Source organism: Schistocerca gregaria, chromosome X, assembly GCF_023897955.1.
Source record: "Schistocerca gregaria isolate iqSchGreg1 chromosome X, iqSchGreg1.2, whole genome shotgun sequence".
Taxonomy (NCBI): domain Eukaryota; kingdom Metazoa; phylum Arthropoda; class Insecta; order Orthoptera; family Acrididae; genus Schistocerca; species Schistocerca gregaria.
This window is the reverse complement of record NC_064931.1, coordinates 606477716-606494583: the sequence shown is the minus strand read 5'-3', so window position 1 is coordinate 606494583 and position 16868 is coordinate 606477716. Positions and strand designations below refer to the sequence as shown.

The following is a 16868-nucleotide window of genomic DNA, read 5'->3' as shown; positions in this document are numbered from 1 at the left end:
CATAGGCTAACATATATAAACTTAAACAAAGATATAAAAACAAACACTGGTAAGTCAGTCACAGAACAAAGAGTAACTATGCTGAGGAAATAAGGCTATTTTTTTAACACGATAATGCTTGTCTCAGTGCTGCAAATTTCACAAGGAAAAATTGGCAACTGTAGTTTGGAAATCTTTGTGTAGCTGCCTCACTCTTATGAATAACTGCTTTCTGTTTATAATTTGTATTGCTCTGGTAAGAACTCGATACAATGAGAAGTAGTAAAGTAGTAATCATAAGGCACAACTTTACATTTATTGGATGCTTCATGGAGCCCAAATGGAGTTCTGACACTGAATATGAAATAATGCGAGATTTGCTAACTTGTCAATTTTTAAAATGGGAAATAAATCTGTCAAAGGATTTCAAAGTATCTACGTTATGTCTGACTGTAATTAACTGATATAGTTTTTTCATGAGCAGAAAATAATATGGCCAAGGTTTTCTTGCTCTATAAACATTAGCTGGCCACTGTGGCCGAGCGATTCTAGGCGCTTCAGTCGGAAAACAGGTTCGAATCCTGCCTCGGGCATGGATGTGTGTAATATCCTTTGGTTAGTTAGGTTTAAGTAGTTCTAAGTCTAAGGGACTGATGACCTCAGGTGTTGAGTCCCATAGTGCTTAGAGCCATTTAAACCATTTTGTATAAACATTGCTGTGGCATAGTAAAGTGTCCATTACTACAAAGGTGTGAGGGGAGTGGGAAGGAAATTCTATTGTAATCGTAATTTGTGGTATTTACAAACATCTATGATTCATATCTGTTATTTCTACCCTGTTCAGTAGACCACAAACATGGAGTTCAATGTATCATTTTTTTAATGGTATTCTAGAATATGGTGCAGTAAGTGTATAGTTTTTTAACAACAGGAAGTCATTTTTATTTATTCAATTTGTGACCTGCCAGAAATAAAAAGAAGTTAGTCATCTTTGTCTAATATCTTTTAACTTATTTACGAGCACCAATAACAGCAGCAAAATAGGTGAAAGTTCATTTTCTGCAATTTCAATTTCAGACCTTATTAGTAGTGTATAGACTGTCCTGTGGCAATCATACCCCACACCATTACCACTTTAGGTAGCCTTAAAACAGTGCATCTCTCATCCTTATCTACAGGTAAGAGGGTGAAAGTTGATCTGTCCTTGCACAAATGGGCACCATATGTGTATCTTCCTCCACCGGATGTACATCTGATATACCCCGTTTTAATTCCACATACAAATGACTGCTTCCAGATCTCCCACACATGATGAGCATAACAATTATTTAAGACTGTCTGTACAAAGTTTACAGTGCCATTCATTTCTTATACATTCCTATGAATTAAAAGCATCACAGACTTAGGAACATTCAAAATATTGGGAAGATAAGCAATCCAAGAGTGAAAATAGCATAACTCACTCTACAGCAGGCAGAAAAAAAAAAAAAAAAATAGCCCACAACTGAACAAAAAGGAATTTGACATAAAGCCACAAATCTACCCCCAGAGAGGTAAAGGAGAGCAGGGAGTAGGTGGCATCACCCCAATGTCTTCAAAGGAGGAAGGTGGCTGTATGCCAATGTCGACACAAAATGTGTCGCAAGGTATTCCGCAAGAATCGATGGATCAGTACCAAGGCAACTTGGATGGTCAAGTCCCAGGATGGAAAACTGCCATTTGCAACCTTGGAGGGTATGGATTGTAGCCCACACCCATGATAAAGCAACGGAAGAACCTATAGAAGAGACAAAACTTTCCTAACACACCTGCTTGCTCGGTTTGATTAAGTAATGGGCTTTGGCATGAAGACATTTAAAGGTAATAAGAATGGCGGAGAAGGAGTGCTCGTTAAGATGTAGCAAGGCAGGATGGAGATGGTGATGGCAATGGCTGTACTCCATCATGAGACTGGTCAGTGGCGAATGGGGGCCATCAAGAGGGGGGACAGAGATTGTGAACTGCGATGACAGAGCATAAGTGTACCTGAAAGGAAACTGCTTCCAATGTGGTACAAAGGGAGATCCATGTACTAACAACTTCCATAAGGGCCAATGAGCGAGCACCAAAGGAAGACCTCAAAGGGCCTACCCAGTTCTGACAGAAGACATGGAATCCATGAAGGGTCAGAGAGTGAGCATCAGTAAAATGAGATTGCTGGAGAAAGACACAAGCTTCAGAGTAAAAGGAAATAAAGGACTGCAACTCCGGAAGGTGATGGTTACTACAGTTCCACTGAATAAGCCCAAAACAGGAGCCAAATGGGAAGTAAATGGGCCGAAGCCGGTCGTGCCGCCAGGTCACCGTCCATCACCAACAACAACAGGTAACACCCAAAAAGTTCAGACTCAGATTGTGAGGGTGGTCCCCTCAGGGACGAGAACATACAGGTCCGTCGAACAGCGAGAAGATGTGCCTGAAACGCAAACACCAAAAACACCTCAGTGGTGGCAGGATGTATGGCTTCACATTACACTGATAAACCGTTGCCTCGACCTTCTCTGGAAGAGTAACCATCTCAAATGTCAGAATAAAGGCACTGATGTTGATATGATTGTCCTTACAGCTTTTCTGAACATGCCAAACAATATGAATGAGTTCCTCATCAGTTTGAAGGATGAAGTCTCTATGAAAAATGATTCTCTGAACCATATTCAAAGTCTGGTGAGGAGTGGTGGACACAGGGATGTCGAAAAGAGTGTCACAGGCATGAAGAGCTGCACAATGGGTGGCACGTGAAGTTTTGATCAACAGTGAACCTGACCACATATTACGCAGAATGTCCATGTTGCTAAACTTGTCTTCGATAGTTTCCACAAAAAAATAGTGGCTTGGTGGCAGTGCAGACAGTCCTGGTGGACACCAGATTTCGGGAAAAGGGTTTTACCCCAAGTCAGTGAGCCTGGCCTTTATCCCAGGGTGCAGCCAGGGAAAGGAATGTCGCAGGGTCTTAAAAAGCAGCATTAAAAGATCGATTGCCAACTAAAGAGATGGCTTTAGAAGACCAGCTTTTTTTTTTTTTTTTTTTTTTTTTTTAAGCTTAATACAATTCGTATGCAAAGCGTCTGTCCTGACACCACCCACTATCAGAGGCTCTCCTAATGGGTGCCAACCAGCCACAGCAAGGGTCATCTGGCACAGTGGCTGTTGGCACAAGTTCTGATGCTCCAGAATGATAAGCAACCACTCCTAGGCATACACAAGGAGGCAACAGCTCAGGTATCAGAAGTGTAATCTCTGTGTTGTCAGGTGGCTCAATCAAAAGGGTATGTAATGACTCCATCACATGGTCTGACTACCCTGCTGGCTATATAGCATTAAAGGAAAACAGCATCAAGGGAAAGATGGAAGAGGTGGTAAGGTTGCATACCAAAAATATGAAGTAAGGTGTTCTTCCCCAGTTGGTTCATTCTACAGAGAGAGAATTTAGAAGGGGACAGCAAACCTTAAAGGGAGACCAAAAACACCAAAAAGGAAAGGTGAAGAAGACAAACAAAGGAGGACAAGGGCCAGAAGGAATACCAGAAACAAGGAGGGTAGCTGGGCAAACGTAAACAAGGACACTGATAGAAGAAAAGAAGGAGAAGAGGAGAAGGAGCGAGAAGAAGGAGGGAGGGGCGCAGACAAGGAAATGCAGCCCGGGAAGGAAGAAAGGGCTGCATAGCTCAGGGCCTCATGTACCCCATGCATGAACTCACGCAAGGAAGAAAATCAGACCTTCTGGTCAAACATAAAGTATATCCATAGCAAGACACAGTCAATACCTTCACTGCAGGACAGCAATGATATTGCTACCAATGAAAAGTGCCACTGAAGCGGAGTTTCTAAACATAGTTTTCAGAAATTCCTTCACCAAAGAAAGCAAAGTAAATATTCCAAAATTCGAATCAAGAATAGCTGTCAACATGAGTTATTTAGAAATAGATGCCCACAGTGTAGCAAAGTAACTTGAGCCACTCAATAATAGTAAGTTTTTTGATCCAGATTATATACTAATCAGGTTCCTCTCTGAGTATGCCAATGAAATAGCCCAATTTCTAAGAATCATATACAACTTCTTGACGAAAGAGCCATGGAAAGTTGCACACGTCACACCAATACTCAAGAGAGGAGATAGAAGTAGTCCACTGAATTTCAGACTTGGACCACTGACAGATGTGCAGCACGATTTTGGGAGATATACAGTGTTTGAACAATATGAATTATCTTGAAGAAAATGATCTATTGACACGCAGTTCGGATTCCGAAAATATCTTCCTTGTGAAACAAGAGTAGCTCTTTATTCACAAGAAGTAATGAGTGCTATCTACAGAGAATCTCAAATTGATTCCATATTGAAATATCTCACATCCTTATCATCATCTTAAATTTCCTATTGTCCATTCTAAGAAGCGTGATGATGGTGGAATGTTCCTTATTTTGATGTCAGAGGGGTTCAAATACTGTGTGTATGAACTTTCAATTGTGTCAGACATGGCAGACTTTTAAGAGGATATCTTACAAGAAAGTGATAACGGACAATGATGTAGACTTTGTTAGCAGCTCCCACTCATTTTTAAATGGTTCCTGGAGCAAAACTCTTAAATTGTGCTCAATATGGGCACACCTGTGAAGTGAAAAACACTGTGCAGAAATGTATGAAGTCGAACTCTCTAAAATGGGACACTCATAAATATGAAACTTCCTGGCAGATTAAAACTGTGTGCCGGACTCGAGTTCGAGTCTCGGTCCACACACAGTTTTAATCTGCCAGGAAGTTTCATATCAGCACATACTCTGCTGCAGAGTGAAAATCTCATTCTGGACCATAAATATGTACGGAAATACTCTAAAAGTAATGTGTTCTGTGCAACACAAGAACATCAATTGTTCTGCTCTAGGATAGTTTATCAACTTATTTTACGATGTAATTCATGTAATATATGTATTTTACTGTTAATTAATAATCGTTCAAGCTGGTAAATAATTTTTTAAATGTCAAATAATCTCAGACGTGTTTCCCTTACAGCTTTACAGAAGATTATCATATTAGTCATCTACCATGAAGGAAATCTATAGCAGTATGGAAGAGTATGTAACAGGTGCGGTAGATACAAACAAATCACGTAGTTTCATCAATGTACAGAGAAAGATAAAAGCTGTTGTTTTATGTGACATAGACAGATTGGGTTGTGATGATCAAGATGCTGTATGAAGCAATTTAATAAAAACAGCAAGGCTTACTGGATATTTAAATGTTCTCACCACTCGTTGAAAGTGGAGGAGTATTGATGTAACAAGGTGTAGAATGCCAACGCCTCATCGAGGAACATGCATTTTGGAAATTGGGAAGTTGGAGTTGGAGTTTAATTTATTCTTGGCATCAATGTTATTTTAATCAACATTTAACAGTTTGATCTATGTGTATACATTCTGTTACCAAATTCAACACTGATCTAACATCTTAGTGTTGTAATGAGTCTTACTTGATGAACAGCCTTAGGTAAATGATGTCAGTAATGTTGATCTGAACATGGGGAATGTCTCCAAGCTCCCTTATAATTCAAAAGTGTTCAGTAATACTGATATACACTAAATTTGGGAGCATCTCAAGATTATAAAAATCTATGGATTGTTCTACAAACCATTCCTATAGAGAATGTTTGGATCAGCTAGATCTATAACAAACATGAAAAATGCATCCCTGTGTTATGAAAGGGTATCACTGTCTTATGCACACAACATACAGTAGTGGATATAAACATAAAGGTAAGGTACCACTAAAGTAATAGTACAATGTCTGAAGCATACATGTATGGAATTTACTATGGGAGCAGTAGATATATATAAAACAAACTATAATGGTGGAATTATGAAGTTTCTTTCATAACATCAGTAACAAAATATGGCATTTGCATTTCCTGAACTGAAATTGGTGCAAAGGTACTCACACTGACCTATTGCATTATTGCATTGTCAGTACTTTGTCCAACTTCCAGTCTTCCTAATTACCTCAAACATTGTCTCCAGCATTGATTCTGTTAGGGTTTGTAATTTCAGTGAAATTGTCATTCAGTTTTCTCTTATCACTCTTTTCAGCTCACATATGGTCTCAAATTGCCTTCCTTGCCTTGCAAGTATTCCATAAAGGTTTTCCATGGAGTTCAAATTCAGGCTACATGCAGAACAGGGCAAGAAATCAACATCTTTATCTTCAAACCATTTTTAGTTCTAGCAGAACTATACACAGATGCATTATCTTGTTGAAACATTAGACTTCCATCCCCTAGGTCCTCATACATTCTAATCAATTCTGTTTCTAGCATCTCAGTGTACAAAGACTTCATTCTAGTGTTCAGCCACACAATGCAGGATTTACCTTCAGCACAGAAGGCTGACCAAATCACAACAGTTCCATTACCACAATTTCTCCCTATTCATACCTGCTGCTCTGTTCTCAGATCATGCCAATAATACTGAAATCCATCCTGCCCATCTAAATTAAATTACTTCTCATCACTGAAGATCACTTTATTCCAAGTCCATGACATATGTTTTTCAGCAAACTCCAATCTAGCCTCTTTGTGTTTGGGAGTTAATGTGAGTTTTAACAATGTTAATTTTCCTGCAAATATCTATGCCTTTTTACTGATTCCACTACTGCATATGGAGAGCAGGGGGTAGGTGGCATCACCCCAATATGGAGAGCACAGCAGAAACCAGATGTGTGTTCATACATGGGCACTCCTGATTTTATTACCAGCATGTGAACATGCCCACTGTGAGGAGAAAACCTATAAAATGACACTCATGCACTCACTCCCATCTTGCATTGACCACAAAATCACTTTATCTTACAGATATTAAGACTACAGAAAAAGGGTGAAGGCTGCTATACCTGGGATTAAAACAGAAATAAAATGACAGAGGAGCTAAAAGAAAAGCAGGGAGAAATGTGGCTGGCTGACCACTTATAAAGAAGCATGAGTTAGCTGGTCATCCTGTTAACACCTTAAAAACATGTCCCTAAAATGTTTGGAAACATGTTGGACAAATTACAACACCTTAAAACTCTCACCACATTCATTTGAATGTTACTTAAAATCTGTCAGCTAATCTGCTGCTGCCCACTGGTTGGAAAATAAAACAGTCTAATAAAATCTGGCTCACAGTGATCTGTACACCACAAGCTTCACAGATTGGAGGATCCTCTCGTTGGAGCAAGCAGCCTTGCATCATAGAGCTATGGCTTGTGCAAAGATGACAAAGAAGGACCTCGTCCTGTTGACATGGCTAGATGGAGGTATGCCACAGCCATGTAGTAGGCTTTACTATGCAGAGCTTATTGTCTGTCACTTCCAGCCACTCATCTTCCCATCAATGCAACATTCTGTATCTCAACAAAGAGACGATAGACTACAGGGGGATGGCATATTGAACCAACTGAGCATCATGACATGCCTCCTTGGTTGCTACATCTGCCCTTTCATTCCCTGAAATACCCATGTGCCCTGGTGCCCAGCAGAAAGATACTTCCTTCCCAGTTGTTTTAGTTGGAGGAGGACATCCTGGATAGTCTGGAATACTTTGCCAGCTGGGTACAAATGGTGTAGAGTGTGAAAGGCACTCAGAGAATCTGAACCGACAAAGAATTTAGAACTCGAATCATGTCTCATCTGCTCCAGTACCCACAAGATTGCATATAATTCTGCATCAAAGATAGTAAAGTCTTGAGGTAGTCGGACCCTGAAGACACAATCAGGGAAAACAACAAGGCAACCAACAAAGTCCCCCTGTTTCGACCCATTTGTAAAGACAGCTGTAAAGGTGTGTTACAGAGTTAAAAAGTTCTTAAATAATATATTAAAACATAAGCAGGAGTGCAACCCTTCCTGCATTGCAGTAAATCTAAAATTACTCTGGGCCTCTGCAGTAACCAGGGTGAGAGACGGTCAAAACCGCAGATCTGGGCTGTACTTGCTCCACTCCAATTGACGGAAGTACTTGCTGAACATGGATCCCAAATGGCCTTGTTATAGATGACAGAGGAAAAGGTGTCCCAAAGACTGGTGAGCAACAGTATGGTATGCAGGTGAAGTGAGCGCTGCGAGGGACTTACAAGCGTTACACACCAAGAGAAGCTGAGGTCAGATTTTAAGTGGTGGTTCACCAGTCTCAGCCCAGAGACTGGGTATGGGGCTGATCCTAGAATTACTTGTGGCCAGCCTAAACCCCTTATGGTGGATAGCTTCAATAATCTTCAGATAAGAAGGCCTCACTAATCCATACACTGTGTACTCATGGTCTAGCAGTGAATGTACAAAAGCCCCATAAAACTGAAGCAAGTGTGCTCTATTGTTCCGCAGCAACAGCGCATAAGGCACTTAACGATATTCAGTCCAGGTTTTCAGGCTTCTCTGGGTGAGGCAACCACGAGAATCTGGAGTAAAAAATGGGGCCTAGAAACCTATAGAGCCTTTCAAAAGTATAATGGTGTCCCGCATCTGCAAGTCAGGTAAAATAAAAATATGGTAAGAATGGTTAAAACGATCAAGTGCACCCCCCCCCCCCAACACACACACACACACACACACACACACACACACACACACACACACACACACACATTCCACATGGGAAAAATATATTAAAAACAAAGATTCCATGACTTACCAAGCGGGAAAGCACCAGTAGATAGGCACAATAAAAGAAACCACACACACACACACACACACACACACACACACACACACACACACACACACACACACACACACACACACATTCCACATGGGAAAAATATATTAAAAACAAAGATTCCATGACTTACCAAGCGGGAAAGCACCAGTAGATAGGCACAATAAAAGAAACCACACACACACACACACACACACACACACACACACACACACACAATTTCGAGCTTTCGCAACCGGCGGTTGCTTCGTCAGGAAAGAGGGAAGGAGAGGGAAAGATGAAAGGATGTGAGTTTTAAGGGAGAGGGTAAGGAGTCATTCCAATCCCGGGAGTGGAAAGACTTACCTTAGGGGGAAAAAAGGATAGGTATACACTCGCGCACGCACACACACACATCCATCTACAGAGAAAGGGAGGATGAATACAAAGTGAAACTACGGAAAAAGGGAAGATGAATACAAAGTGAAACTTCCTGACGAAGCAACCGCCGGTTGCGAAAGCTCGGAATTTTGTGTGTGTGTTTGTGGTTTTTTTTATTGTGCCTATCTACCGGCGCTTTCCCGCTATAGCTATGGCAAAGATGGTAACATTTAAAACACTGCCCTGAAGGACACCATTCTCCTGCTCAAAACAATCTGACACAGTGCCACCAATGCAGGATGTAAAAAACCACTTAGACAGGAAAGACTGTATGAAGATGGAGAGTTGAACGAAAGCCCCATTGATGGAGCTGCATGATAATACCGTGTCTCCAGGTAGTGTCCTATGCCTTACAGATGTCAAATAAGATATCAAGACAGTGATGTTTATTCAGGGAAGCCTGCTGAACACCCGCCTCTATAGCAGGATCAGGATGTCGACAGTGGACAGAAATCTCCAAAATCCACAGAGAGTGGCTAAGAAGTTGTCTGGCCTCTAACAACCAGATCAGACAACGGTTAACCACTCGCTCCAGGGTCTTTCCTACACAGCTTGTTAAGGCGATACTCCATTAACTACTGCAACATGCAAGCATGCAGTACCAGATCTGATTGTTACCAGGAGCAGAATCATGAGTCTCAGTCAGTGTGGATTCCAGCTCCCACATGGAGAAAGGGAAATTGTAGGGCTCAGAACTGTTGGCTTTGAAGTCCAATTCATGCCCCCCTACAGTCACACGGTAGCAGAGAAATGCCGGATCCACGCTGGCATTGGCAGTAGTCACTGCAAAATGCTCTGCAACCATCTGATCCGATATTTCCAGGCACTGTTTGAAGACACTCATTTCAGCATTGCTTGCTGTTGGTAAGTGACTGTGTTTATCGGAAATCCTACTGATGGCTTCCCATACTTTTGTGGAACAAGTGGAATGATTTGATGGAATCCAGAAACGTATACCATGGCCTTTTCTTGGTCTCTTTAATTACAAGTCGAACCATGGCTCTCGTGACCTGAAAGGCTGAGAGGTTCACTGCTTTTGGGTGGTACTTAAACTGTCAAAGAGCCGCACGCCTGTTCCAGATTGCCAAGCAGCACTCATTGTCCACCAAGATACAGGTTGCTTCCAAAGAAGACCTGAGGACTCTGGGATGGATCATGGATCACTCATATTATGTGGGCCACGCATTCCTGGATGTTGTCGCAGTGTTCAAACACAGCCAGCTTGCTGAACAGCATGTGCTTTGGCACATGCAGGCACTACTGCTAACACTAGCAACCTCCGTTTGTGTAGCAGCATCGATCTTTCGATCTTCTGAAATGACTGTTTAAGAACAGACACGAATGAGCACTTGGCCTTGTAGATCTTTTTCGCATCACCGTATGAGATACACTTTGTTGTTTTGGTCTCCTGTACCTTCTCAAGGAGGACACTGCAGTCTCTACTACAGACAGGGTGATCCCCAGAGCAGTTTACACACTTTGGAGGAGGTGAACAACTAAATCCTTCATGGGTGGCCTTACCACATTTGTCGCAAGTCGTGTGTCCCTTACAACCTAAGGGAGGTGTGCCCAAAGTTCAAATAGCACACTGGGTTCGGAAAAATAAGGCCACATGCTGAGGTGAAGGAAACTGGATTTAACATGCTCTGGAAGTTTCATGCTGCTGGAAGTCAGTATAAACTAGTCTGATTTCATTACAGTGCCATCCACCCTTTTCATTATGTTTTGCACATTAACAGTGCCTTCCTTGGATCACTTAGCTTTCAGTTCTTCTTGGGGAATGTCAACCAGATCCCTGATAGTCACAACACATTCGCTGTAGTGGTGGTGGTTAGTGTTTAACGTCCCATTGACAATGAGGTCATTAGAGACGGAGCGCAAGCTCGGGTTAGGGAAGTATTGGGAAGGAAATCGGCCGTGCCCTTTCAAAGGAACTATCCCGGCATTTGCCTGAAACGATTTACGGAAATTCCGGAAAACATAAATCAGGGTGGCCGGAGACGGGATTGAACTGTCGTCCTCCCGAAAGCGAGTCCAGTGTTCTAACCACTGCGCCACCTCGCTCAGTACATTCGCTGTAGTTCAAGGTGTTGTGCAGTTCACTTTCTATTGCATACACCCTGAGGATGTTCTTCACTTATTGGAATTAAGACATTTCTACCAACAGGGTTCCGTTTCACAAGCGTCTGACAGTTTTTAAAGTTCCAGCAAAGACCCATTTATGTACGTAGAAAGATAAAACTTTCTCAGAGCTGCCCTCTTTCCATTTAACTATAACAAACACATTCTGGCCACCAGCATGTGCTCTGTTACTAGAGACTGAAAGATTCTGTGTAATCTCCAAGTCTATAGGAATGGCTAATGTGAGCCCTCTTGTTCAATTCAGTGTTCATACCTACCAGCGGTAAACCCTTTCCACTGGAAGGAGGAGTAGTTCAAAGGTTCCATCTCAGTCCCATGAGCAGCTGGGGAAATAATAGTCCACCTACATAGAGCCCAGTGCCCCTAGGTCAGCCTTATACAACTGAGGTTCAGCAGTTTCCCCAATGGTTGCCTGATAATGACTGTTCTACCTCAACAGCCATGCATGTCACTGGCATGCAGCACATGCTGCGACTGAAGTGTTTTTTATAGGGGTTTTTGCCATCCTCTCGATCTGGGTGGTCAAGCCAAGATCCCCAGTCCCTGAGGCATACAATGTTCCACCACTGCAACATCCAGTGGTCACTGAAGCATGGCAAGAGCTTACAGAAGGCAGAGGACTGGTGGTGTTTGCCTGTACCCAGCAGTAGTGTGTATCAAGCATGAAGCTCGAGTTTTGTCACCTTTGCACGGATATGTTTCCAGGGCAGTGCCTGGAGGTATCTGGCCTTCATGTGATTTATACTATCATCTTTTGAATAACCACCATTTTTTTTTTCAGCTTCCTGTTACACTCACCCACGAATCAAATAAGCCTGTGATCATTTGTGCTGTCCTCCTCCATACATGCTTGATACACACTACTGGTTCAAGATGAATGGTGATCCCTCATTGTTGAGGAACATTCAAGTGCTGGCTGAACAAGTGTTTTTTATGCAATATTGGTTCTAGTTCAGTTTCCCAGCATATAATCACTAAAGCAAAGCCTTCCATTTGCTTAACCTACAGCTGGACTTACGTTATCAATTTTCTTCTCCTTCTTTCCTTCTGCTTTGACTTTTCCCATTTCACTACGGGGTTGGCACTGTTACCAGTTTGGTAATGTTAGTAGCTTGCTGTTGCTGGATTCTCTGTGTCTTGTGTGTATGTAAATGTAACTGACACTAAAAGTGGGTACCAGCCTGGCATTTACCTAGCTGGAATAGAAAAGCTGCCTAAAAAGACATCCCAGGCTGGTCAGCTCATGATCCTTCATCATCAATCCACTTCTCAGAAGTGACGTGTTGCTGCACTCAGTTATGTAGGCAAGTCACAACTTTATTTAATGTAATTCACAAACTGTTAAGCTGAAAGCTATTACTGTTTTACATTTCATTTACATGTCCGTACATAGAGAGATAACTGTCCACATCTGCTAATGCATAAAATGGGTATTATTCTTTTTCTTGTGCCTTTGTCCTGCATTGTCACAGGTTCAGCACAGTTATTAGCAGATGTGGCATGGTTGGTTTGAGGGGTGGCCGATGTCCTTGCTGTCGTCACCTTGTTAACCCGCCACCCCCATCCCCGCCAAAACGAAATTATACCTATGTGCCTGCAGGGAGTGTTATTTAAATGAAAGTGGGAAATTTTTTTGTAAATGTTTGTAAGTTGTGCAACTGAGGTGGGACAACCTATCTGGCTGTGACAAATTGCCAAAAAACCACATCCAGCCTTGCAAGCACACTGATCCACATCGTTAACCCACCTGTCTCTCAAGTGATGCTTTAACTTGCACTGCTTTAACATGCTTGGCTGTCCGGGCAGGTAATGCATAATATGCATACTAATCGTCCTCTTTCAGTTCCTTGAGCACAAGTTCTCTCTGCAGGTGGCACTCTACCTACCTGTCACGAAATTTTCAATCAAATCCCAAACCTGTTTACATAGTCAATACTCCTTAGTATACATCAAGTGTGCTATTGAAAGAAAAGCTCTTTGAAAATCTTACGCACTATCTAGAGCATCCCTAAGTCAAATAACCATATAAAACAAATAGTGGGAAAAACAGATGCCAAACTCAAGATTCATATGGAGGAACTTAAGGAAATGTAACTCATCTATGAAGGAAGTGGCTTATAAGGCATTTGTTCAACCCATTCTTGAGTATTGTTCCTTTATCTGGGACCCCTACAAGATAGGAACGACAGGAGCGAGAGAGAGAGAGAGAGAGAGAGAGAGAGAGAGAGAGAGAGAGAGAGAGAGAGAGAGAGAAGAGCCAACGAAGAGAATCACGTTTTGTCACGGGATCATTAAGTCAGCATGAGAGAGTTACGGAAATGCTCAACAAATTACATTGGCAGATGTTACAAGAGAGCCACTGTGAATCACGGAGAGATTTACTATTGAAATTTTGAGAGAGCACTTTCTGGGAAAAGTCAGACAACTTCTTGCCACATACGTCTTGTGTAGTGACCATGAGCAGAAAATTCAAGAAATTAGAGCCAACACGGAGGCTTACTGATGATCATTCTTCCCATGTACTATTCGTGAATGGAACAGGATTGGAGGGGCTCAATTAGTGGTTCAAAAAGTACCCTCCAAAACACACCATTAGGTGGCATGTGGATTATGATGTAGATGAAGCCATCTGGTTATCTCTATCGACATTAGGGATGGTTTAGGTACTAATTCTTCAGTGAATAACACACCCCGTATTTCAGCTGGACACTGCTCTATGTGGTGAGGAATGTGAAAGCATTCTTTAAATAATGACAGGAGCCACTGCTTCCTTGCCATCTATGTTGGCCTGATATGTGTAGTAGCTCTAACTGAAGCAAATGGAGGCTCCATGTCATAATTATACCTGAAAGCCAAAAATGATCTATGGCTCTGCAATTCTAATTATTTATACACATTACAGTACCTTATCTCTGGTATAAAGTTAATTTGAGTCCCTTGTACCCATGATGGTGATGAAATTTTCATGGACATTAGCATACATGCTCAAGAGTAAACCCAAAATACATATGTTACTATACTTACTCTTAAATCACAGCACTATTTCCATATCACAACTACCGATGGATCTGACTCTACTTTCTCTTCTAAAGTTTTAGGACTGTACCCTCTTGTACAGCATACTTCATCATAAGACAACAGGCCAGTGAAACTATGCTGCAGTGAAGTGACTGGCTGACAATGATTTGTTGATTTTATGTAGACTGGATACTGGTAACAGCAGAAAACAAGAAAACACAAATGTTTATATTAGAAACTAACAAAATTATAAAAGTTAAAGGAATGTCAATGGTATAGTGCACATTCATATGTATGTTACATTACCATTAAAATGACGAGATAATTTTTGAAAATTTGTTCAAATGTTAGTTAAGAATACATACGGTTTTATATCTGTCCTAAACTGTTAGCAGAATTTTAGGCACCAAGTCCATCTTTGTGTGTAAACGAAACATAATCTAAGTACCATATTTACCCAATTATAAGACAAGGTTTTTTTAACCAAATTTGTCATTCCAAAAATGCAGTGTCACCTAAAATTCACAGATTAAACTATTGTAGCTGAAGTCAATGATTTTACATTGTTTAGTATATTTATGTTAGGGTCATATTACATTTACAGATGAAGCTTAGGATGTTGAGGTTTTGTACAAATTTATTTTGAAGAGTTCCGAAGGTTAGAGTTGAGCAAACAATGCTTTCATAGAAATAGATTCAAGATTCGCAAGTACGCTAAAGTGCTAGATGCAGTATCAACCTTGCTCAAACAATCACGTGACATTTGACTCATGGTGTTAGTGCATAGGATACGTGAGAATCTTTAACTATTCACTGCAATAATCTAATGCTCTGCTTAAAACTGACAATTTTGCTAAACACAGGAGGAAACATCATTAAATTCTATCAATGTACAAACTTCTGTTTTATTTGAACAGGTTTGCAATAAAAGTTCTTGTACATGATTGTGCATATTTTTAAGGTAACATTCATCTTGTCTTTCAAAAATCATTACTTGATTCTGAACCCCAAGTCAATATTCTATTTGCTTATAAGAAACTTAAATATTTACAAAGTGGGTTGAAAATGTGAGATTCAGTTGCTGTTCACTTATTAGAATACTGGGGAAAAAGTCACCAGTTTTTAATCAGCTTTAGAAAAAGAGGGTGACATTAAGATGAAACAGGAAAGAAAATCAATCCAGAATTAAATGTCCAACAAATGATATAAATCACATTAAACTAACTGAAATTGTTATCGTAAGAATACATTAAAGTGGAAAGACCACTGAGGAGGTAGTACCAACAGATTTCACAAGATCACAGGATGAGTGAGAGTTTGAGTTTGACAATTGGACTGAATCATTATTGCTATCTTTTATTTATGTGTTAGTTGCTGCTGTTATGTATGACCTTCACCCTTGAAGATATTCCCATCTGTGTTTCACTATTGCTCAAGCACAGCACCACAGAAGGATTGGAGGGGGAAAAACGATGAATGCGGGGAGGGAAGTGGTGAGGAGCAGCAAATTTCGTTGTGCTGCAAACCATGGGAAACTGTACTTCGTACTTTGGCTTCTTATGAAAATCTACCATATCTAAACTGCAGTTTGCCTGAATCCATATGTACTCAGAATAGAACTGACTTTAAAATTCATCAAATACTCGACAATAGCATACATTTCTGCAGGAAATGCTAAAAGCCTAGATTGGGGACAGTGGTATACTTATTTCGTGGAGCAACATTATCAATGGTCACTGTGAGTTATGATGGCTACAATAGGAGTTTTTTCAGCTACTGTTTCTACACAGCCAATGAAAGAGTGGTGGGCAGATGATATGATCAGAAGCGCAAGACAGTTTAACATTCTCACATCAGGATACGAGTGAAATCCGTTATGTACTTAGAGGGGGGGGGGGGGGAACACAGCTGTATTCTCAGGTCCCACCATAACACAACCTCAGAAACTGGAACACATCTGGAAGAAATAAGCAAATATTTATGGCAATGAAGATATAAGTTTCACAGCTATCATGTTAGGATGATGACGATAATGGTGATGAATAAAAATAGTGACGCTAATTAAACAAAAAAGACAGTGAAGCTGAAAATTAATGTAAGCAATTGCTTTTTGTTTATTTTATTTCTCGTTGCATTGTCAGAATGTAGACAATGAATAAATGGCATAAGTTTAAAATATGTGTAATATTAAATTGCTAGGCAGATACCTTATGTCAATGAAAGTTTGTAATTTTGATTAGACAGAACATGTTAAAAAATAAATTTTTCTCAAGGAGCCTCTTAAAAAAGGGGGGGGGGGGGTCTTACGTTCAGAGTCTTATATTCAGGTAAATATGGTAACAAGACTAACATACAAAAACATTTAAGTTTTGGAACTATTTCAGTTCTTTAGAAATGGAGGAGAAAATACGCAGATATAGCCACAAATGCACTTTGCTATATTCTTTCTGTGACATGTCAAAATGTTGTAACAAGAAAATTTATTTAACTTTGATTCCAGTGGACATCTCTGTCAGTGTCACATTATTGTGTGTCTTTTCGCTTAAACAAAAATCAGTGAAATAAAAGAAAACAGAATATTCATTTGGAACTGA

General features: G+C 40.6%; 1 protein-coding gene across 4 annotated transcripts in view; it reads right to left on the bottom strand.

The window, feature by feature from the left end:
* The window catches only part of LOC126298418 (GATOR complex protein NPRL2), a 150924-nt gene that overhangs the window by 1977 nt on the left and 132079 nt on the right, over nt 1–16868 (bottom strand). For all 4 annotated transcript variants that reach the window (XM_049989744.1, XM_049989747.1, XM_049989746.1 and 1 more), the window contains one exon: nt 14281–14466. In XM_049989744.1, coding sequence (XP_049845701.1) covers nt 14296–14466 — 171 coding nt within the window. In that variant the 3' untranslated portion in view covers nt 14281–14295. The remainder of the gene's footprint in view (nt 1–14280; nt 14467–16868) is intronic.